Here is a 23,698-nt window from a genome sequence, read left to right as displayed (position 1 = left end):
GGCTCCAGGAGGATGGGATTTGTCCCTGCTGCAGGCTGAGGGCTGGGATATCCAGCTGCTGGATTCCTTAGGGGGTGAAGCACTTGGAGCAGAGGTTTCTGAGGGAAGCAGGGTCATAAAAACACATTCCCCAGGCCCAAACAGAGGGAAGTTCCCTGGAATTCGGGCCAGCAGGACATCACTGGGGCTGGGGGAGGATTTCTGGGAGCCTCCTGGGCTTTGGCATTTCCCTGTGGCTGGAGATGGCTCTGAGGGCTCTGTGGGGACATCCAAACGCTGCCTGCTGCTCCAGGGATGGATCCAGGGAGGTTTGGCCTGGCAGGAGCTGGATGAAAACACCCAGGATGTCCTTGGGAGGGCCAAGAGCAGCTCTGCTGGATCTCACCACGGGCATTTCCAGGAACCGCTTTGGAGAGGAGCGGGGAGAGAGGGACCAGGCTGCTCCACTCTGGGAGGGGATGGATCCATCCCACAGCTGGAACAGCAGCTCCAGCCCACTGGGGACACTGGGGGGATGTGGGGTGACAGCAGCTCAGCCAAAATCCTGGAATGGTTTGGGTTGGAATGGAGCTTAAATCCCACCCAGTGCCACCCCAGTGCCATGGCAGGGACACCTCCCAGTGTCCCAGTGTCCAGCCTGGCCTTGGGCACTGCCAGGGATCCAGGGGCAGCCACAGCTGCTCTGGCAATTCCAGCCCAGCCCCTGCCCACCCTGCCAGGGAACAATTCCCAGTTCCCAATCTCCCATCCAGCCCTGCCCTCTGGCAGTGGGAAGCCATTCCCTGGCTCCTGTCCCTGCAGCCCTTGTCCCCAGTCCCTCTGCAGCTCTCCTGGAGCCCCTTTAGGCCCTGCCAGGGGCTCGGAGCTCTCCCTGGAGCTTCTCCTCTCCAGGGGAGCATTTCCAGGGCTGTGCTGGGATGGTCCAGGCTCCTCAGCACCGCTGCAGTTTCCATGGAAACCATTAATTGACCACACCTTGATGAGCCCAGGGCCAGGCAGAACCTTCTCCCTCCGCTCCCGGGGCACGACAGACCCCACAGCAGTTGGCACCAAGAACTCAGGCCAGGCCCTGGGCAGACAATGTTTAAATGACTTTATTTTTTATCTTTTCCTCATTTTATAAATGGGCACAGCACAGAAATAATTAAAAAAAATAGACAGTACCATTACAGTGCTAGATCCATTGGCAAAGATTATTTTTAGAGTCTTTTTTTTCCTTTTTTTTTTTTTTTTGTCATTATTTTTAAAGTTTTGGCCATTGAGTAAGAACAAAAACAATTAACAAACATTTTCTTTTCCTTTCCTTTTCAAAACAGACACTATGAAGCCATTTCAGTACTAAACTCTAGGAGAGTTATGTACATACAAAAAAAAGTTCTGTTTAAGATATGTCTCCTATTAAAAATATTTACATGCATTTTTTTTCCCTCCCGGATCCATTGAAAGCTCCAACATTTGCACTGTTCCAGATCTTTGTTTTGTTCTCCTCTTGGGATTGGAAATCAGCTCCAAAAAAAAAGTGAAGTTGGAATTACTTCAATCTTCTGGAAAGGGAGATTTTTTTTTTAAATTTTATTTTTGGGATGTTTATCAATGGAATTTTTTTTTTTGTCTTTTTTAAAATGTATTTTATTTTTAATTTATACAAGAAGGTTCGATGTTTATTTACAGGAGGAGCAGTGGGTGATGGTTTATCCTGGAGACGTGGTGGTGAGAGAGAAGGGGGAGATTTTAAAAAGATTTTCTATCAAACTGCAATGGATTCCTGTTTTTCGGGAGTCTGGTTTGATTGTCAGCTGGGCTGGGGTGACTTCGGCCAGGGGGGACCCTCAACGGGGGGAATTCCTGCAGGAAAAATCCCTGCTGCCCTGGAGGTCTTGGGAGGAATGCTGGAATGTGGAGTGTGAAAAAAATCAGGGGGTTTCTTAATGCAAAATATCAAAATAATGGCAAAAATAAACACAGGAATAAAAAGTTTGGGGGCTGCACACTGAGGCTCCTCTGGAGCTGGGGGGGCTGCCGGCACCAGGACTGGGACACTCCAGAGCTCCCGGGGCTTTGGGTCCATCCCGGGATCCCATCCTGGGTCTGCTCCAACCCTGGCAGCAGCAAAAGGCTCCTGATCCCCACCCGGGCTCATCCCAGCCCACTGAGACCAGGACTGGGATTGGGATTGGGATCGGGATTGGGATTGGGATTGGGATTGGGATTGGGATTGGGATTGGGATCGGGATTGGGATTGGGATCAGGATTGGGATTGGGATGGTCTGAAGGGCAGGGAGGAATTGGAGGGGTGGAATCCCATATCCCATGGGATAAGGACTGAGGCTGGATCCCACATCCTTTGGGCCAGGGAGTGAGTGGGAACCCTGCATCCCTTGGGACAGGGAATGAGGCTGAATCCCACGTCCCTTGGTTCAGGGGCCGAGGGAGAATCCCACATCCTTTGGGACAGGGAATCCCACATCCCTGGGGAGCGGGGCCAGGGGTGAATCCCGAATCCTTTGGGACAGGGGTCGAGGCTGAATCCCACATTCCTTGGGACAGGAAATCCCACATCCCTGGGGAGTGGAGCCAAGGCTGAGTCCCTTATCCCTTGGGACAGGGAATCCCACATGCCTTGGGACAGGGGTCAAAGCTGAATCCCACGTTCCTTGGGACAGGGGCCTGCAGAGCCCAGCACAAATCCTCCTCCCTTTCCTCTTCTTCCTCCTCCTTTTCCCCTCCTCCTCCTCAGGAGCAGAGCGCCCCGTGCCCGTCTATACATCTCTACATATACATTAATTACATACACATATATACACACACAGACACCCACAGCCCCATCCCCACTCCCGGGGGCCCGGGGAGCTCATTCCCACCAAACCTCTCCGGACTGAAAGCTCAGCGTTCCTCCAGAGCCTGGCAGAAAACCTCAGAGCCCAGAAAAAATCGTGACAAGGGTGGCAATGGGAGAAAAAGGGAATTTAAAACCCCATTCCTGTTCTCGGCTGGTGGGTTTGTTCCTCTGAGCTGGGGATTCACGGCAGGGAGAGCTCAGAGTGCTGGAGCTGGAGATGAGGGAAAGCACTCCCAGACAGGGGAATGAGGGAGTGGGGCAGTCTGAGGAGAACCAGCCCATCCCAGCAGATCCAGCCCCAGCCACCCCCGGCCCTGCAGCTGGATCCCACCAGCACAGCTCGTCACGGAGAGCTCCAAAATCAGAGGTTCTGGGAGCAAAGGGACAATTCCCAGCCCTGCAAAACCCACCCAGGGCTGGGTCCTGCTGCTGCTGGGCCCCTTCCCTGTCCTGCCCTTCCCAAACTCCCCATTCCAGCCCCGGTTTGGGCTCTCTGCTCTGCCCTCCCCTTTGATCCTCTCCTCCCGCCTTCTCCTGATGGATGCGGCCCAGGAGTTCCTGGATATTCTCCTGCTGGATGTTCTCCATCATTCTCCTGCTGCAGTTCCAGCAGGGAGAGCCCCGAGGCTGGCACAGCTGGCAGAGCAGCCCACACCACCCTGCACTTCCAGAAACTCCTAAAATTACCCAGCTGGAGCAGCCAAGAGCCTCCCTGCGGCTCCAGCACATCATACACACGCAGGAACGTGTGGAAAGGAAATGGAAAAGCTGTGGAAAATCCCTCAGGGAGCACAGCTGGAAAGACCAGCACATCTGGGCACTGCTCCAGCTGTTCCTGGCTGGGGTCACCATGAGGGATGGGAATTTGGGCAGGGGGGACAATGTCAGGCTCGGCTTTGGGAAGGGAAGATGTTGGAGACGCTTCTGCTCACGCCGAGTTCATTTTCCCAAAAATCTGCTCCGCAGCCAAATGGGCAGCTGGGGGATGGCTCCTCCTGTGAGGAGCTTCCTCAGCTCTTCCCCATCCTCTTCCCAGCAGGAATGCCTGCAGAGCCCCGGAGCAGGAGTGGCTGCAAGAGCTTCCTCCCCCTGCACCAGCCCTGAGCCCGGGGTTTTACCCCTCCCTGCTCACGGAGAAATGACACCATCCAGGGGTTTTGGGGAGATGGGCTTTCCCAAACAATCCTGCCACGTTCAGCTCCATCCCAGCTCCTTGGAGGGAGGCACAGGATGACACCCTCCAGGACAAGACTTTTTTTTCCCTTTGAACATCAACTCCCACAGCCCCCGCGGAGCTGAGGGGACACAAGAGGCTGTGACATCATTAACACCACGAAAAGTCGGCTCCAAACCCAAAAATTCTCCTGGAGCTCACATCCCTCTGATGGTGGAGAGCAAAAGCGTGGAAGCAGGAGGTAAACAATTAATTATTTGGTCACTTCTGATTAGTGTTTTAATTGCCTTCACCTTTTTTTTTGTGTGTGTGTTTATCTCATATTTTAATTACTGCAAAAGTCCTGCCCAGGCTCCTCTCACCCTCCCACCTCCAGCTTTCCTCACTCCTGAAGCTGTGACGGATTTAAGTGCCGGGATTACAACCTAACACCAGCTGAGAGGGACGAGGTTAAGCTTGAGTGAGTAAAAAAATTGTATTATGGAACTTCAGACTATTAAATAGGGGAAAAAATGGAATGAAGAAGATTAAGGAGGCAGCTCTGAAAAGCAGCATTAAAAAGATTAAGCTAGGAGGGTTGTGTGTGTGTGGTTTGTTTTTTTTTTTAAGCCAGCTCCAAAGATTAAATCCAGGTTTTCCCAAAAGATGAGGATTTAGGGTGACCTTGGTGACCTTGATTTATGCCACTCCCCTTTGTGTGATCCCAACAGGGCCAAAATCCTCCACATCATCAAGTCCAGGAGCCCAAACTCCCCCTGGGGCAGCACAAAGTGGCTCTGGGTTGGCACCAGGCTCCTTCTGAGTTCCTTCTGTTCCCTCCCTTGGAGCATCCTCATCCTTCATTCTCATCCTCATCCTCCCTCCAGGATGGACATGGGAATGTCACTCCCAGCACCACCACCCCAAACATCCAACAGGGATGCTCCAAGAACCTAAACCAGGAGAATTTTGAGGCTGACAGCTCAAAAATGATGATTTAGAGCTGATCCATGTGCGGGACTCTGTTCCCTATCCTGAAGTAAAGGCAGGTCATCACTTTGGGTTGTATCCCAGGGGAAAGCAGCCCAAAGCTCCCAACTTCCCAGCCCCAAATCCCACCCAGGCATCCCAGAGCACTGAGAAATTCCAGGGATTTCATTTCCTTCCACACTTGTGTTACTGTGGGTGCACGGGAGTGGAGATATATATTTTTATATATTTAAAATATTCCTATGTCCTCAAATCCCATCCACAACCAAGATCTCCTGTCTTGTAATCCCCACCAGGGCCATAAAACCCCAAATCCACCAACCCCCTCAGGGGCCAAGGTGTCCCTGGCTCTGTGTAACGACTTTCCCCCCAAATTTTCCCATTTCAATTGCTCCAAGAGCAAATCCAAAGTCTGCTTGGGACCCCATCGAGATCACACCCACCGTGACAACAAAGCTCCACACACAGCTCCAGCTGACTGAGCGCCACCTCACTGAGACACCGTAATTGAGACACCGTAATTGAGACACCTCAATTGAGACACCTCAATTGAAATATCTCAATTGAAACACCTCAATTGAAACATCTCAATTGAAACACCTCAATTGAAACATCTCAATTGAAACATCTCAGCTGAAATATCTCAGTGTAATCTGTGTGCAGCGATTGCTCTGGAAAATCCGGCCTTTCCCAAGGGCACGGGAGGGTCTGGATCTGCACCCTGGGGACACCTGGGGGGTGCCAGGGTGGGGATCCCTGTGGGTTGTGCTGGGATTTAAACACCAACGAGGGAAAACCATCAATCCTGGGGATTCAGACAACAAAGGAAAACCATCAGTCCTGGGTCCTTCCATTGATTTGGGGATCTTTCCAATGATCCAATCAACCCTGTGGTGGAGCCGTGGTTCTGCCTCCTCTTCCTCACCTCTGGAGCCAGCGGGATCCCTGCTGGACCCTGAGGGGACAGGGATGGTCCCTGCTGGGATTTCCTTCCTTAGGCTGCATCCCACGCCTTGCAGAGCTCTGTTATCCCCTGGAAGAGCCAGGGACAGGATTCATCTTCTCCATTCCCAGCTCCTCCTTCAGGAATGTCCCGCAAAGCCGAGCTTTAGTGGTCACAGTGAAAACCCAGCCCAAGCCAAGTCCCTTCCTGGCCAAACTTCTTGGCCAGATGTGGATCCAAGAGAGTTCAGGGAGTGGCTGGACGGCAGCAGCCTGGGATGCGCCAGTGCAGCTCCAAAAGCTCTCCAGAGTATTGATCCAAAGGGATCATTCCCAGCGTTTGTATTTATTTCCTTTTTCCCTCACTCCAGGAGCGGATCCCAGGGCACCAGGCATTCCATCCCCTTGAGCTTTTCCCGAGGTTCCAGGAGCACTGGAGAGTCGTGGCCTCTCTTCCAGCAGAAGGGGATTCCTGCGGAGCAACCAATCCCATTCCAAAAGAAAACCAAAAAATGAAGACGAGACAGAGGGAAGGAAATCTCCCTCCTTTACGGGTGGAAAAAGAGAAGGGCAATAAATCCAGAGCAAGCCGCCTGCACCCCAGGGCTGGCAGGAGGTGTCCGGATCCCAGAGTTCGTGGTGGTGACGTGGGACAAGTCCAGCCGAGCTCCGGGCACCGTGGGCAGCCCGTCCCGTGCTCTGCAGGGCACTCCCGGGCACGGCTGCCCTGGCACCGGCTCCTGTGCGTGGGCTCCGTGCCCCGTCCCTCCGGCCAGCAGAAAGGCCAGCGGTGCTCGGGGTGAGCTCGGCGCTGCTGCGGCCACCCCGCGCCAAGGACGCCTTGCCTCCGCCAGCCGCTGCGTGCTCCGCTTCGTCAATTCACAGTCCGATCCCAAAAAAAGAGAGGAGGGGTGAGGGGCAAGAGAGAGACTGGATGGAGGAGAGGAGGAGGAGGGTTTGGAGCGGGGAGGAAGGGAGGGAGGAAGCATGAGGCACTCCGGGCTCTCCGTCTACGCGTAGAACTCCTCCTGCTTGTCGGGCTTCTGGTAGGTGACGTTGGCCTGCTTGGGCTCCTCCAGGGTGTAGCTGCCCTCGTCCTTCTTCTTCATGCGGTAGATGAGCAGCATCACCAGGAAGGCGGCGAACAGGGCACCCACCACGCCGCCCACGATCACCGCTGCAACAGGGCACCGGGGACACGGCCGTCAGTGCCACCTACAGCTGTCAGTGCCACCCCCGGCTGTTAGTGCCACCCCCCTGCCTGTCTGTACCACCCCCCTGACCATCAGTGCCACACCCCTGACCATCAGTGCCACCTCTGCCTCTCCGTGTCATCCCCAGCCACCAGTGACCTGACCCCCCGCTTCAGATGTAAAGTGCCACCCCTGGCCCTAAGTGCCATCAATGCCACCCATGGCCCTCAGTGTCACCCCTCTGGTCCTCAGGGTCACTCTCATGGTCTTCAGTGTCACCTCCAGCCATCAGTGTCATTCATGGCCATCAATGCCACCCATGGCCATCAGTGTCACTCCCAGCCGTCAGTGACACCCCCAGCCCCAGCCTGGCTCCCAGCACAAAGAGTCTGTGGGGATCATTTGGGATTCCTGATTTTGCACTTTGGAAATTTGGGAGCAGCCTCTCAGCAGTGGCTGGGTCACCAGAGCACAGCTTTGGCTTTCCAGGAAAAATCCCTTTTTGTTTTTCCTGGAAATCCATCTCAGCACAAACAAATTGTGCACAGCATTCCTGGCAAAGGCCCAGAGACCCTTGGGACCCCCAGCAGAGCCACAGAGCAATTTTGGGAAGCAGGCATGGGTTATGCCAGGCTCAGCTCTGCTGCAGTTTGGGGGGATCATCTGGGATTCCAGCCCGGAAGTTTGGGAGCAGCACTGGGTGCTGAGCTGTGACCACACAACATCTTTGCACTAAAATCCCAGTTTTTTCCCTGGAAATCCATCTCAGTTGAAGGAAATTGTGCAGAGCTTTCCTGGCAAAGACACGGAGACCCTGGGACATGCCACGGAGCAATCTGGGAGGTGGGTGTGGGTTATCCCAATGCCCTTCCCAGGACTGTCCCCTCTCCTGGGACAGCCCAGCTCCCTGTGCCCCCAAACCCTGTCCCCCAAACCCCCGGCCCCGTATCTCACCTATCAACACCTCTTTCCTCTCCAGGATGTTTTTCTGGGGCAGCTGAGCAGCCGAGTTGCCCGAGTCTATCGTGTTGTCCATCAGCCCCGTCTCCACGTTCCTGCCGGGCCCCGGCCCCGCCGGTGGTGTCACCACAGCCATCACCTCGTTCCGGAGGTCGGGACGCGTCGTCTCCTCCTCCTCCCGGATCTCAAAGTCCCCGCTGGGGCCGCTGCTGGCCGGGACCTCCAGCTCGCTGTCGGGGACTGTTGTCACCTCCCCTGGCTCCATCTGGGGGAAAGGTCAAGATGGAGCAGGGGACAAGGACCAAAGGGTGTCCATCACTGACCGAGGACAGGGTGGGGGACATGGGGATCACGTTGGGGTGTCCCTTCTCTGTGTCACTGAAGTTGTACCCCAGTGACAACACAACCCCATAAATTGACAGTGACCCAATGGCTGAGGCCACCATGGCTGAGCTGGGCCATCCCCTGTCCCCATCCTGGGGCCTGTTCTCTGTAGTTCCTCCAAAAGAGATCCCATCCCAGACCCTGCACCCTTACAGGGAGGAGTTTCTCCCATTATCCCATCCCAGACCCTGCACCCTTACAGGGAGGAGTTTCTCCCATTTTCCCATCCCAGACCCTGCACCCTTACAGGGAAGTTTCTCCCATTTTCCCATCCCAGACCCTGCACCCTTACAGGGAGGAGTTTCTCCCATTTTCCCATCCCAGCCCCTCGGCTGGGCTCTCTCTCCAGAGCACAGGTTGGATGTCAGTGGGCACAGGTCACTCCTAACAGGAGGTGACACAAACATCCGTGCCACACCAGCACAGCAAGAGGAAGGACTGGATGCCGCTGGATGAGCTCCAGGGGTCCCTTCCCTCTTCCTTTCCCCCCTTCCTGCCGCACAGGGCAGGAGCAGGAGGGTGGATCCTTGTCACCAGGACACGGAGCTGTCACCCAGGACACGGAGCTGTCACCCTCCCTGCTGTCCCTGCCCAGCTCCCTTGGCAAGGAAGGGATCCTGGCCTCGAGGGCAAATATTACGTGGGAATATGATCCATCCCACCGTGTCCATCCCATCCCTGACCCATTCACTGCCTCGGGACCAAATCCCCTGGACTTCTCCCCTTGTCTCTCGGCGTGTCCGCAGAGCTGGAGCATCCCGAGCCAAACGTCCCCGGGATCCCTGCCTCCTGCCTGCCTCGGCCACAAAGCGGCATTCAGGAGGAGCCGGGATTCAGGAGGAGCCCGGAGCTGTCTGGGGCGGGGGTGGGAGCCCTCTCCATGTCCCGCTGCCCCGGGGCCAGCGCACGGCTCAGCGCTTCCCACGAGCCGGGTTTGTGACAGGGATTAATTGAAGGTCAGCGAGAGCCCCGAGCGCTCTGAGCACGCATTTGCAGGCGGAAAAGAGGGAGTAGTTTAGACAAATCACTCCACCTTTCAGTCAAAGCGACTGCAAAGGGCCCCTGAGGGGTTCTGAATGCGAGATGGAGCTGAAATTCCTGCTCAGGACACCCGACGGGCTGGAAATGCATCATCGAGCCGTAATTGAGGGGAGTGTGGGACTCCTGGCAGGGCTGGGAGCTGGGACATGACACCAAACCCCGAGGAAAGTCGCTGTGTCCCTGTGCGATGTGGCACTCTGCCCTCCTGCCTGGGGACGCCGCTCTGGAGAAGGCACTGCCGGGGGCACTGAGGTTGTGGCACATGCTGGGTGCCCCAGGAGCCTGAGCCCTGCCCGGGCTGAGCTCCCCCTTTCCTTCCCCCCTCCCCAGATGTCCCAGGCGGGGAGAGCCCAGCCTGCCTCCACCTCCCTCAGAGCAGTGGCCAAGGGTGGACGGGCACCAAAGGCCTCCCATGGTCCTCCCCAGACCCAGGACCCCGTGCAGGTGAGCAGGGCCGGGCTCCTACCTGGGGGGCCTCGGTGGGCGGCAGCGTGGTGGCCGTGGGCGGCCAGGCCGTGCTTTTCTCGGGGAGCCCTGCAGTCCTCGAGGTGCTGGGCTTTGGCAGGGCCCTGGGCTTGGCCGTGCTGGTGGGGACAAGGCGTGACGTGGCCACCTCTGTCGGGGTGCTGGTTTTGGGGACGAGCGTGGTGGGTGTCTCCAGGGTGGTGGCCCGGGCGGTGGCCGCCTTGGTGGCCAAGGGGGGCAGGAACCTCCGGATGGTGGTGGGCTTGGCCATGGCCGTGGTGGTGGTGGTGGTGGCCTCTGTGGTGGTGGTGGCCGTGGTGGCCGTGGTGGCTGTGGTGGCCGTGATGGCCATGGTGGCCGTGGTGGCCGCGGTGGTGGTGGTGGTGGCCGTGGTGGTTGGGGGCTCGCTGGCCGCGGTGCTGGTGGTGGTGGTCACTTTCCAGCTGGGCACCACCAGTGCTTCCGTGGTCCTGGGGATGAGGAAGGCGCTGGTGGCCTGCCCAGGGGTGGTGTCCTGGGGCGTGGGGGACGGCTCCAGGGGGGTAGCCACGGGCTGGGCGGCGGTGACGGGCAGCACGGCCGCCGTGGTGGGCAGTGTCACCAGCGTGTCCGTGGTCAGGCTCACGGCCGTGTCCAGCCCCAGCTCCGGCTCGAAATCTGAAATGGGGGGACAAGAGGGAAGAGTGGAACCGCTGCTGATGCGTTTCCTTGGCATCACCCCCAAAATCCGAGAGCAGGGATGGTTCCAGGCTCGGCAGACACCAGGGGCTGTTTCCGTGGTGGCCAAAGCCTTGTCTGAGGTCTGTGGGACGGCCAGTCCTGCCCAGCAGGGCCAGAGGCTGAACTGGGACATGGAGGCACTGGAGTCCAACTTTTGGGACAGCTCCCATTGCTTTTGTCTCAGAGGAGAACTCCAGTGATGGACAAAGGGCAGTTTCCCCCCTCACATCCTCTCTCCAGCCCTCCAACCTCACAGTCAGCCAGAGACCCTTCTCCACAGCCCCCCAACCCCACAGCCAGCCATGGACCTTCCCAGGAATGTCCCAACCCCACATCCAGTCATGGACCTTCCCAGGAATGTCCCAACCCCACATCCAGTCATGGACCTTCCCAGGAATGTCCCAACCCCACAGCCAGCCATGGACCTTCCCAGGAATCCCAGGGACCCCTCAACCATCCAGGGACCCTTCCCAGGAGCCCCCCAGGTACTCACACCCCGAGCCAGAGCCGGAGTAGATGTCGTCCAGCTCATCTTCTCCAAAGGGATCATCGTCCCCAGAGCCCTCCAGGTCCACGGGCCTCTCGTAGTTCTCATTGCGCCAGCGCTGAGCCTGTGACCAGAGGGACACGTGAGTGGCTCCAGCCCCACTCTGGTGACACCCCAGTCCCACCCTGGTGACACCCCAGCCACCCCTCATGGGACAAGGCACGCGAAAAGCCAGACTGAGGCAGCAGCAGCACAAACAACTCCAGCTGAACCACCCAGAATCACAGTGTTTTCCCCCAGAACAACTCAGAGTGAGCTCACATCGACTCCAACATTTCCCATGGACAAAAAGCCCTTTTTTTTTTGGGAAAACCCAACAATTCCTTTTGGAAGCTGTAAGTAAAAGGGTCGGTTTGGTTCTCCAGCTGGCTGCTGTTCAGCCTCGGTAATTTCCCTGTGAGTCCTGGCTCCGGTGTGACAGCAACACCTCATCAGCTGCCGCAGCTTGGGGAGCCTCGAGAGGAAACAACACCAGACTTCAAATATTCCCTTGCTTCCCAGAGCCGCGAAAACGCGGGGAGCCCTCGCTGGCAGCGCTCTTAAACATCTTGTTTTGCAGATCAAAGTGTCTCCTGTCGGCGTTGCAAGGAAATGCTTTGACACCTCATTACAAGGCAAACAAGGCGGCTTTGATCTGCGAGATCGCATCAGATGTTTCAAGATGTAACGAGCCAGGTTCGAGCTTCAGTTTCAAATCAAGGCCTTGAAGGGTCCCCGTCGCTTCTCGGAGCATTTTACCTCCCAAAAACAGCTCGGGGCTTCTTTGTTTTCACTGCAGCTTGGAATAGGAAGGAGTTTAGAACACTCAGGTGGAGAAATCTGAGGCCTGGCTCACGTTTTGTCCCCACATCCCTTCTCCCATCAGGAGAGAGAATCCATCAGCTGGTGAAGGGCAGGGGGAGTTGAGCTTTTAAGTGTCTGAGCTGTGTCTGGCTGGATCTGCTCCAGCTCTTCCCAGCTGGACGTATCCTCCCACTGGAAGTATCCTGCCGGTCTCTGACACCCCACGTGCTTCCCAGATCTCTGGGAATATTCAGCCTTTGCCCCCCAGCTGATGCACCATCCTGGATTCCCAACTCCTGCTCACCAGCAGCTCACTGGAATTTGTGATCCAGCAGAATGAATCCGCAGGGATTTGGGAATTGCACAGCCCAAAAATATGAGACAGGTCACCAAAACTGATGGGAAGGTAGGGGAAAACGCCGAGGATTGAGGGGATGCAGGAGGGAACATTGGGAATCACTCTCATTTGCCTTTTGATGTTTTTACACCAAAAGTATCAAGGCTCCCCAAGAAATGAGGAGAGCCCAGCGCTCCCCAGCCCATCCCCATTCCCGAGGGTGGGATTCTCCCTGTGTGACCTGCAAAGCCTCTCCCTGATGGAAGCCACATGGCCCCGCTCCCTTTGTTCCTCCTGAAATTGGAACAAGATGAGGCCCTTCCAGACTCCTGGCTCCGGGCTTGGAGCAGGAAATGGGAACGGAAGCACCAACTTGGCACAGCAGCTCCCATCTGTCCAACACCCGGTTGTGCATCCACCTATCTGTTTATCCCTCCATCCGTCCCTCCATCCATCCATCCATCCATCCATCCATCCATCCATCCATCCATCCATCCATCCATCCCTCCATCCATCCACCGAACCCTAAACCTGAACCACCCCCAGCCAGGACCAGCACAAACCCCACAGGCAGGACCAGACCTGGGAGGACCCCACCTGCAGCACAGCCCCAGCCAAGCTCCACAAAGACTTAAAGACTCAGGAACAAATCCAGGTGTTCCCGGTGCACAGGGGGGTATTTGGGACATGGCTGTTCCCAAAGAACCCCCCTCATCACTCCATTCCCAAGGCACTGACGGAACCCCTCCCATCTGCAGCCCCGAGGGTTTGAGGTCAGGCTCGTGCCATAAATCTTGGGAGCAGTCGGGGTTTATTTGGATTTAGAGCTGCTTCGACTGTTAATGCTCCGTGTGCCACCGGCAGTGCACGGCCCCTCCTCCCCGGGAATGGGGGCTGCTCCTGCCGGGAATGGGGGCTGTTCCCCCCGGGAATGAGGGGCTGCTCCCCCCGGGAATAGGGGCTGCTCCTGCCAGGAATGAGGCATTGCTCCCTCCAGGAACAAGGGTTTGCTCCCCCTGGCCTGGCCAGGATGGAGGGGAGGGCAGGCAGGGTTTGCCAGCCCAGGAAATCATAAATCATTCAGAACAGCAGCTCCCACCTCCCAACCTGGGGCTGCCTCCCAGTCCATCCCAGCCCCCATTCCCAATCCATCCCAGCCCCAAATCCATCCCAGCCCCCATTCCTAATCCATCCCAGCTCCCATTCCCAATCCCTCCCAGCCCCCATGCAGCCCAGCTGCCTGGATTTGTCCCGAAAGAGAACGTTCATCCAGACTTTGTCCCTGCCCCAGCAGGCTCCGTGTGGTCAGACCAGGGCTGGAGCGACCCTCGGATGTGCCGGCTCCATCCACATAGCCCCCAGTGCCCCGGGATGCGGCAGGGCTGTCCCCACCCACTGCAGAGGGGATGGGGCTGCTGCTCCAGTGGGAAAAGCTTTTCCAGGCCATGGATTCATGGCTGCGGAGGGCTGGGACTGAGGCACAAGCCACGTCCCCGGCTGGATCAGTCTCCTCCCATGGCTGGGATGAGGGACAGGCTGACATGAGCATTCCAGGGGCTCTGAGCAGCCCTCTCCAGGTGCCCAATCCGAAGCTGAGCCAGGCAGAGAATTCTTCGGGGCAGGGAGGAAATCGCAGCGTGCTGCTGGTCCTGGCTCTGTTCCCCGTGTCACCTCTGTCACCCCGGCCCTGGTGGCACCAGGATGCCATTTATTGGGCAGCTCCAGCCAAGGACCAGCAGCTCCCATCCCTGCAATTCCAGCTGCCCAGCTGACGGCTCTTGGCAGGGGTCCCCTGCCCAGCTCGGTGCTGCTTCATTAGGGAAATTAAACCCGGGATGAGGGCGGGGCTGCTGGAGCCGCGGGATGAGGCTGGGCAGGAGGAATGCCTCACTCTTGGATAGGGAGTGGGAAGGTTTCAGTGTGCCCAGGGAGGTGCTGGCTGTGCCCAAGACTGTCCTGCAGCCAGGGAACTGCTCCTGTCACGTCCCTGTGTCCCGTGAGCCATCACTGGGGACAGCCCGGGCCAGGACCCGGCCCCGGCATCACCCAGACCCCGAACCAGGGCCCCGTTCCCAGACCCCAGGGCCCCCAAAGGTCACAGCTCTGCTGCTATAAAAACAAGCCGTGATGAAGAGCAGGCTCCGGGGCAGGGCCAGAAAGTCACGTTTCACTGAAAGCTCCCTCATTGTGCTCTAAACGCCCCCAAAGAAGCGCCAGACACAAAGGGTTGGGATCACGGCAGTGACACGGCCACGACATCCAGCTGGGATACGGAACACATCCCCCATCCCATCCCCCAGGAGCCTTTTCCTCCCGAGAAGGGGGATCGGCAGGTGATGATTCCCTCCTGGACACTCCCTGCCCCTTTCCGTGCCCTCAGCCTGGCTGGGCTGGCAGCCGAGGGGCCGGCAGCGCAAATCCCACCCCAACCCCGCAGCGAGAGCCCCGGGAGCCGGGGAGGGCGGGCAGCCCTTGGTCCGAGCCCAGGGGGGGATCGGGGAGGCCTCGGTCCCTCTCCATCGGCCGTGTCACCCCCCAGCACGGACAGTGTCACCCCTGTGTCACCCACTCAGCACGGACAGTGTCACCCTGTGTCACCCACCCAGCACGGACAGTGTCACCAGAACGGAGAGTGTCACCCCTGTGTCACCCACCCAACATGGACAGTGTCACCCACCCAGCATGGACAGTGTCACCAGAACGGAGAGTGTCACCCCTGTGTCACCCACCCAACATGGACAGTGTCACCCACCCAGCATGGACAGTGTCACCAGAACGGAGAGTGTCACCCCTGTGTCACCCACCCAACATGGACAGTGTCACCCACCCAGCATGGACAGTGTCACCAGAACGGAGAGTGTCACCCCTGTGTCACCCACCCAACATGGACAGTGTCACCCACCCAGCACGGACAGTGTCACCAGAACGGACAGTGTCACCCCTGTGTCACCCACCCAGCACGGACAGTGTCACCCACCCAGCATGGACAGTGTCACCCCTGTGTCACCCACTCAGCATGGACAGTGTCACCCCCGTGTCACTCACCCAGCACAGACAGTGTCACCAGCACAGACAGTGTCACCCACCCAGCATGGACAGTGTCACCAGCACGGGCAGTGTCACCCCTGTGTCACCCACTCAGCATGGACAGTGTCACCCCCGTGTCACCCACCCAGCACAGACAGTGCCACCCCCCCAGCATGGACAATGTCACCTACCCAGCACAGACAGTGACACCCAGACAGCACAGACAGTGTCACCCTCGTGTCACCCACCAGCACGGACAGTGTCACCCCCTCTCTCTTCTCTCCCCTTGCCAGCTCGAGTGACACCATTTTACAGGTGAAAAATGTCAGTCCGGGGTGCAGGGTGTCACTCAGCCCCCCCAGGAGCAGATCTCCAGGGGACTTGGGGGCTTAAAGCATGCAGGGCACAGAGGGGACCCTCCTGTCACCTTCGTGGCACAGACAGGGTCCTGCAGAACCCTCTGCATCTCTGCCATGTCCTGAGGACAGGGAGTGCCTGGTTTGGAGGTTCCTCGATCCCCTGCACATCCCTCCTTCCCCACAATGGGATCAGGGCATTTCATTGTTTAGGGCGTTCCCACCCCATGGAAGGGTTTTTGCAGGAGGATTTGAGGGCTTAGAAGATGTGGAAACCGAGGCACAGAAGGGACCCTCCTGTCACCTTCACCTGCGTGGCACAGGGATGTTCCTACAGAGCCCTCCTCACCTCTGAACACATCCCGGGGGACAGGGACCGCCTGCTTTGGAGCTTCCTAAATTCCCTGTACCTCCCTCCTTTCCCAGGCGGGGTGTTTGATTATTTAGGGCATTTCCCTCCATGGGATTTAAACCTCCCTGAATCTGCCCCAAAACAGAACCGGAAAGGCGCTGTTGAGGTAAAAGCCCTCGGTGCCGAGCGTTTGGCCTCGGGAGGAGGGCGAGCTGGGGACTCAGTGCAGCCGCAGCACCGGGCGAGGCCGGGGACCCTCCCCGGGATGCTCCCGGGCCCTGCTGCGCCGCTCGCCATCGCCATGGAAACGGTCGCCACGGCAACGCCTCCTCCATGGCGACGCATCCCGCCGGAGCCGCGGGTGGTGGCCCGAAGCCGGGCACGGAGGGCTCCATCCTTCCCGGGGACGGGGCACCGAGGTGCGGCCGGGGGCAGAGGAGGCGCCGCCCGCTCCTGGGGGACAGTCCTGACTGGATTCCGGGCGTCCATCCATGGATTTGGGGGAAGGTGGGAGCAGCTCCAGCCGCCCTGACTGCGAGGGAGCTGCTGCGGGTGGGAGGGGACAGGGACACCCAGCCTGTGGCCGTTCCCTCCCGGCTGCGGGCAGAACCTCAGGAGTTTCTCTCTCAGGAGAAGGGAATTCAGGACCTGGCTCTGGATTGTGATGGTTCCCGAGGAGACAGGACCAGGTTTGGGAGCTGTGGCTGAGGGGACAAATCCAGGTGGCCAAGCCCTTTCCTGGGTTCACTGGCAGCACCCGGGAGCAACCCCAGAGTGATGAATCCCAGGAAAACACGGAATTCCAAGGAGACCAGTCCAGGTCCAGCCAGGCATCCTGAGGAGCCCACTCATCCCACAGCCCCTGGGAGCACCAGTGGTTGGAGATGAGGAGATCTGGAAGGGATTGCTGGGGTTGGAGGTGATTTTATCCCATGATAGGAATATCTGTGTCCATCCAGCAGCCTCTGGAATATCTGGGATGTGGGTTGGGGCCAAGGCAGGCAAAGGGGAGCATCAGCAGGGACACAGGGAAGCAGCCCACAGGGAAAGAGGGAAGGGAAGGGAAGGGAAGATGGAATCAGGGTGAAAGCACCTGGAGAGCAGGACAAGACCGTGCAGGTGACACACAAGATCCATTTCCCATCCCCCAAATCCCCATCCCTCGGGGCCGTGTCCAGGGTCTCATCTCTGCATCCCACTCCTCCTGCCCATCCTGCTTCCGAAATGAACAGCAAAACCAAAAAGCCAAAATCACGGCACTTGTTTGGATTCCAGCCCCAGAGAAACTCTGGGAAGCCCAAACCTAGGGAAGTTCTGGGAAGTCCAAATCCAGAGAAACTCTGGGAAGCCCAAATCCAGAGAAACTCTGGGAAGCCCAAATCCCATCCCAGCGGCTCCAGGTGCCACGGGGGCACCGGGACAGGCTGAGGTGGAAGGTGAGTGGCCCTGCCAGGATGGAGCCAATGGATCAGCAGCATCCCAGGCCGCTCCTCCCAGGGAAATGGCAGAGTTGGGAACCCTGGAAAGCTTGGAATGACACAGCCAGGGGCAGGAATCTGTCAGGAGCCGAAAGATTCTTTCTCTAGGAAAACACTTCTACGCTGAGAATATATCACCGGGGAGATGTTGATTCTTTGAATATTTTCCATGGGATATTTTCATTTGATCGCCCCTTGAAAGTCCTTTTCTGGTGTTTTATACCGAAAACCTCAATAACTCATCCCAGCAAGTGATTCAGGGATACTATAAACAGCTGGAATAATACGAGCTCACACAAAAAGCTGGACTGAAACCAGCTGAAGCTTAAAAGACTCCACGATTCTTTTCCTGCTCCAAAACATCACTGAATTTCCACTCCCCGATCCAAGGCTGGGAGTAAAAAATAAATCTGTTGGAAAGCTGCTCCGGGGAGGAACCTGGGAAAAGACCACCATGGGATGGAGATTCCCAAGGCAGAGCCCAGGAGGATGGACTGGAATTCGGGATGTGGGATGTTGGAAAAGGGGTGTGAATGCTCATCCCAGGTCCCATCCCAAGATGTGACATGAGCTCAGCCAGGACCAGCCCCTTGGTTTTTGTCCCTTCATTGTTCCTCGGATTAATTAAGCCCCCAATTAAGAGCTGCCCAAAGCCCAGAGTGTTTGGATTTAATTGGCCACTCATTTTCTGCAAGGAAAATAATCATTAACATTGATGGAGGAGCTGCAATTATTCAGGATTTGTTTGGATTCTCCGCTGCCGATGCGAGGAGCCAGGCACATCCCAAAAATGGACATGGATGCTCCCGAGTTTCATCCTCCCTCCAGGAATGCAACAGAATTCCAGGTCCAGGTATTCTGGATCACACTCAGCTCTTCAAACTCCATCTCCTCCTCCTCCCTGGGATTGCCCATCTCTGCTGTCATTTTTTATCCCAGTTCTTCCATGGATCAGTGCCAGATCCCACCCCACTCCACAATAAATATCCCAGAGCCGTGGCTGGCAGGAAAAATCAGGAATTTCCCAATGTAAATCATATCCAACCCCTCCTCTCCAGCATGCTCCACCCTTCACCTCCAGGAAAAGGCAGGAGAAAAAAACCCAAACCCACAAACAAAATTCCCCCCTCCAATGCCAGCAAAACACGGGACAAGGAGGCACAACCAGTCCCAGGGAGTCTGGCTGGGATGGAAGCAGGAACGGAGGGGTTTTCCTGGGATTGCCTGGGCTGGCAGATCCCCGGAGCAGCCCTGGGATGTCGTGTTTGGCTCCAGATGTGTCCCCTCATCCCAGGGCCGAGGGTCTGGGGCAGCCTGGCTGGGATGAGGGGAGGGAACACAGGGATCCCCGAAGCCTGAAGACTGGAAGGGGGAACAGCCAAGGCAGAGGTGGGTTCTGCAGATCCCCCTTGGCACCCGGGGGCCCAAACACCCCAAATTTGTGGTGTCCTCCATAGGGAGATCATCCACTAATCCTAGGGGACAATGGGTAGGATGGGGGAAATCCAGCTGGATCTCAGGGAGGGATGGACAGAGTTTGGGATGGGGCACCTGCACCCCCGGCTCTGCCCCCCCCAGCTCCCTGCTTTACCTCCCCAGGACACCCCAAACCTCCAGCGTCCTCCATCCTCCTCCTGAGAGCATCCCCTAATCCGTGGGGCCAGTGGAGACAGGGATGGGGCAAATCAGCTGGAGCTGGATCAGGATGGGCAGAGTTTGGGATGGGGCCCAGCTCTGTCCCTGCTCTACCTGGCCAGGCCTGTCCTTTCCCACCCTGAGGATTCCCAGCTCCAGGTTTATCAATTCCTGTGGGATTGCTCATTGCCATGACACAGTCACGGTCACAGACTGGAGAACGGGACACGTTGCCATGGTGACACAATCCATCCCAGAAAACCCAGCCCTGCCCTCATGCTCCCTACAGCCCCCAAACCAGCATCCGTGGGCACTCCGATGGCTCCCACCCCCTGCTCCATCCATTCCTGCCCCTCTCCATCCATTCCTGCCATGGCTCCATCCATTCCTGCTCCATCCATTCCTCCCATGGCTCCATCCATTCCTGCTCCATCCATTCCTGCCCCTGCTCCATCCATTCCTGCCCCTCTCCATCCATTCCTGCTCCATCCATTCCTGCCCCTGCTCCATCCATTCCTGTCCCTGCTCCATCCATTCCTGCCCCTCTCCATCCATCCCTGCTCCATCCATTCCTGCCCCTGCTCCATCCATTCCTGCCCCTGCTCCATCCATTCCTGCTCCATCCATTCCTGCCCCTGTTCCATCCTTTCCTTCCTTCCCACCTCTCCCAGCCACCATCCCAGCTGGAATTCCCCCCCTCCTCATTAAGGAATTGTTTTAATTTGCTCTGCTCCATAATCCTATTGCAGCTTAACGTGCAGAAGTGTCCCGGGCTTTTCTCACCTTCCACCAGGGCTCATTCCAGAGCTCCCTCAGCTCCCCGCGGCTCCGCTTCCCCACCGGCTCCAAAATAGGAATTTTGTGTGTATCCATCTATTTGCTGCCCTTTCCGGAGCGCCTGGCACACGGATGGGCGCTGCCCGTTCACTCCCCAGGGTGCTGCTGATTGGCATTTCGGGATTCCCAATTCCCAGTTTTCCTCCCAGCTCCTCCAGGAGAGCTCACCCCACCCCGCCGAGGGAATCCGCCCCCTGCCCAGGCCACGGAGAGGGAATTAGGGCAGGAAAAACGGGGTTTGACGGGTTTTAAATGGAATGTTTTGGAATTCGGAGTTCAGAAGGAGCGCATGTGCCCGGGGTGGGGGAAGAAATCACCGCGTGCCTCAGTTTACCTGCAAAAGAGCTGCAAATAATCCGGGGACAGGGAGCGGCTCCTCTCCCATTCCAGGGCTACTGGGAACACTTTAATAGGGACACGCAGGTCTCGCCCACCTTTCTCTGTTTTCCCCCAGATATCCCTGGGAACGGATATGCCCCTGCTCCCTTTCTTTAAGTTTTTCCCCAGCAATTCTCCTTTTAATGTTTATTTTTCATTTTTTTTATCCCCTCAGTTCCAGGCTCTAGAACCTCTTGGCTCTTCCCAGCAAAGAGACGGAGGAAAAAAGTTCATCCTCATCCCTCCCAGAGTGGGAAGAAGACCCCAGAAATTTGCACCTGAAAGCCTCAAACCCTGAAACAAACACACACACACACAAAAACCACCAAACTCAAAATTCCAGGGCTTTTCAACCACTCCTCAGGAGCTCCATGGGAAGTTTTGCACAGTCAGAAAAATAAAAGAACTTATTTTCCCATAAAGAGGAACCTGAGGAGGAGGAGCTGTGGGGGAGGACTGGCTGGGGAGCAGCCTCCTCTCTCCTAATTAATCCCAAAATTATCCCTGAGAGGATTTTTCTGGTGATCTGAATAAACTATTCCCATTTTCAGCACATTTTCACGCACTCTCCCCCCAGCCCGTTGCCCAGGAAGGTGAGCAATCCCCGTTTTTACCCTCCCCGGGGCTGTTCTCCGTCCCCTCGGGGTGCACCCCTGCCCTTCCAGCCCCCCAAAGCCGGCGGCACGGGCCCTGCTGGGGTCCGGGGGGGTTTTGGTGACAGCTGGAGCTCCCGGGAGCCCCCGAATCTCCCGGCAGATGGTCGGGCTGATTACACAGCCCGGGTCACCCCGGGCCACCCCGGCGCTGCCAGCGCCTCCCGAGGGACAGGGAATCTTCCCTCTGCCAGCCCCGCAGCGGGACGGAGCTTTTCTCCCCCTTTGCCACCACTTGGGCTCATTTTCCTTCACTTTTTGCCCATTTTCACCACTTTTGTTTCCACTTTCCCACCATTTTTTACCCCCTTTTCCACTATTTTTTCCCATTTCCAGCACTTTTTGCCTCCTTTCCACCATTCTTGCCCTTTTTCCACCACCTTTTGCCAACAGGATCCCGTTTTTTCCCTCCAACAGCCGAGGAAACACCAATATCCAGGAGCTTTCTCCTTCCAACGCCAGCAGCACGAAAAGGAAAACACTGGAAAACTTTTTTTTTTTTTTCCATTTCCACCATTTCTTCCCTCATTTTCCATCACTTTTTGCCCATTTCCACATTTTTGGCCTCCTTTCCACTGTTTTTTGCTCCTTTTCCACCACTTTTTTTGCCAACATGATCCTGTTTTTCCCCTCCAACAGCCAAGGAAACACCAACACCCAGGAGCTCCATGGAAAACCCCTTTCTCCAGGTTTGGCTTTCCCTTCCAACCCCAGCAGCAGGAAAAGAGGAAGGAAAACACTGGAAAACTTTTTTTCCCCATTTCCACCATTACTTCCCTCATTTTCCACCACTTCTTGCCCCTTTCCACCATTTTTGCCCATTTCCACCATTTTCTCTCTCCATTTCCACCATTTATTCCCATCTCTACCACTTTTTTCCCCTTTCCACCCATTTTTCCTCCTTTCCACCGTTTTTTTTTTTTGCCCTTTTTCCACCACTTTTTTGCCAACAGGATCCCATTTTTCCCTCCAACAGCCGAGGGAACACCAACACCCAGGAGCTCCACGGAAAAACCCTTTCCCCTGGCTCAGTTTTTCCTCTCCAGCCGCAGCAGCAGGAAAGGGGAAGCAAAGCTCGGGGCAGGACTGGTTTGATGGCTCGGACAGTGCTGTCCTTGTTCTCCCCAGAGCGGGGGAAACCCAATCCCGCTCCCTCCCTGCTGGAATTCCTGCTTTCTCCGTGCTCCAGCAGCACAAAATTCCTTCAATCCACATTTTCCAGCTGCAAAATCCACCCTGCAAAGGTGCTCAGGAGCTGGTCGGTGTTTCCCACTCCCCCCAGAGCTCAAATTAAGGGAAAAAAAATGGAATTTCCTCTTTCTGCTCAGTGCACAAAGAGCCCTAAACCCGGATTTGTCTGCCCTGAGCTGGAATTGTTCAGCTGGAAATGGAGTCAACTCTCCTTTTGTGGCCTCACCTTCGGCACAAAAACTGGGGGTAAATGCAAATCAACAGGAAATTTGAAAGCAAACCAAAACCAAGGGATGGAGGAACAACAACAACAACAATCCCACAAAAAAAGCCCCCAAAACCCACCCAAACAAAAAACAAAACAGAAAACCTCTCACAAAACAAACAAAACTCCATAAAAAACCTAAAAGAAAACCACCAAGAAAACCTCCCTCAAACCAAAATAAGCAAAAAGCAATCCAAAAATTAAAAACTGAACCTCACAAAAAGTCACCAAAACCCCAAATATCACCACCACCAGAAAACCCTATAAAACCCCAAACCCTCAGCCACATTTTCATCCGTATTTTTTCCATAATTTTCACTTTTTTTCCCCCTAAATTCAATTCAGGGGAAGTGGGAGTATTTTACTCACCACTTTTGCCTCCTTTCCACCACCTTTTCCTACCTTTCCACCAATTTTGACTCTTACCACCACTCTTTTCCCCTTTTCCACCATTTTCTGCATCCTTTCCACCACTTTTTCCCATTTTCCATAATTTTTCCTGCTTTCTCCGACTTTTTTCCCCTTTGCCATCACTTTTTTTCCCTTTCCCCCCACTTTTTTCCCTTTCCACCACCTTTTACCCTTTTCCCACAATTTTTCCCATTTTCCACCATTTTTTTGCCCATTTTCCCCCATTTTTTGCCCGTTTTCCACCAATTTCTTCCCTTTTTCCACCACTTTTCCCCCCTTTTCCCACCTTTTTCTTTTTTTTTTTTTTTTCCCATTTTTAGTGTTATTTCTGGCAGCCCCGGGGTCATTCCCGAGGGATCCCTCTGGAAAGGGCTCAGGTTTCCAGCTGGAAGGAAAAGTCTGGAAGCAGCTCCGAGCCCTGACCTGAGCCTGCCCTGGGTCGGATTTCCCATCCCTGGGCTCGGCTCACGCGGAAAATAAACGAGCTGGAGGCTCCCGATGCCAAAAATGAGGGAAAAAACAATCCCAGTGATGGTCCAGGATGGGGAATGGGGGATTGGGAGGATTTGGGATGGGCTGGGAGGAATTCTATGTTGGTGTCAGGGGGTGTGGGATGGTGGCGGTGCCAAAAGGATTTGATCCAATATTTATGGAGCTCTCAGAGTTCGCTGCTGCTGCTGCTGCCAGGGGGTTAAAAACACCAACCGACCAAAAACCAACCCGCCAAAAGCCAAAAAACCCGAACAAACAAAGCAAAGAAA

The 23,698-nt window shown here is 56.2% G+C and overlaps 2 protein-coding genes across 11 annotated transcripts in view; both read right to left on the bottom strand.

Annotated features, from left to right (window-relative positions):
- Nucleotides 1–57: 57 nt before the first annotated feature.
- The window catches only part of PUM1 (pumilio RNA binding family member 1), a 129,746-nt gene continuing 106,105 nt past the window's right edge, over nt 58–23,698 (bottom strand). For all 10 annotated transcript variants that reach the window (XM_066335015.1, XM_066335017.1, XM_066335018.1 and 7 more), the window contains one exon: nt 58–68. The gene's annotated coding sequence lies outside the window, so the exon portion shown is untranslated. The remainder of the gene's footprint in view (nt 69–23,698) is intronic.
- SDC3 (syndecan 3) overlaps nt 5,616–23,698 on the bottom strand; it is a 40,122-nt gene continuing 22,039 nt past the window's right edge. The window contains exons 2-5 of the mRNA XM_066335121.1: nt 11,181–11,298; nt 9,969–10,624; nt 8,072–8,342; nt 5,616–7,101 (exon numbers count right to left, since the gene is read on the bottom strand). Coding sequence (XP_066191218.1) covers nt 6,935–7,101; nt 8,072–8,342; nt 9,969–10,624; nt 11,181–11,298 — 1,212 coding nt within the window. The 3' untranslated portion in view covers nt 5,616–6,934. The remainder of the gene's footprint in view (nt 7,102–8,071; nt 8,343–9,968; nt 10,625–11,180; nt 11,299–23,698) is intronic.

This window comes from Sylvia atricapilla, chromosome 24 (genome assembly GCF_009819655.1).
Source record: "Sylvia atricapilla isolate bSylAtr1 chromosome 24, bSylAtr1.pri, whole genome shotgun sequence".
NCBI lineage: Eukaryota > Metazoa > Chordata > Aves > Passeriformes > Sylviidae > Sylvia > Sylvia atricapilla.
The sequence above is the reverse complement of the archived record's forward strand: the minus strand, read 5'-3'. Positions and strand labels throughout refer to the sequence as shown.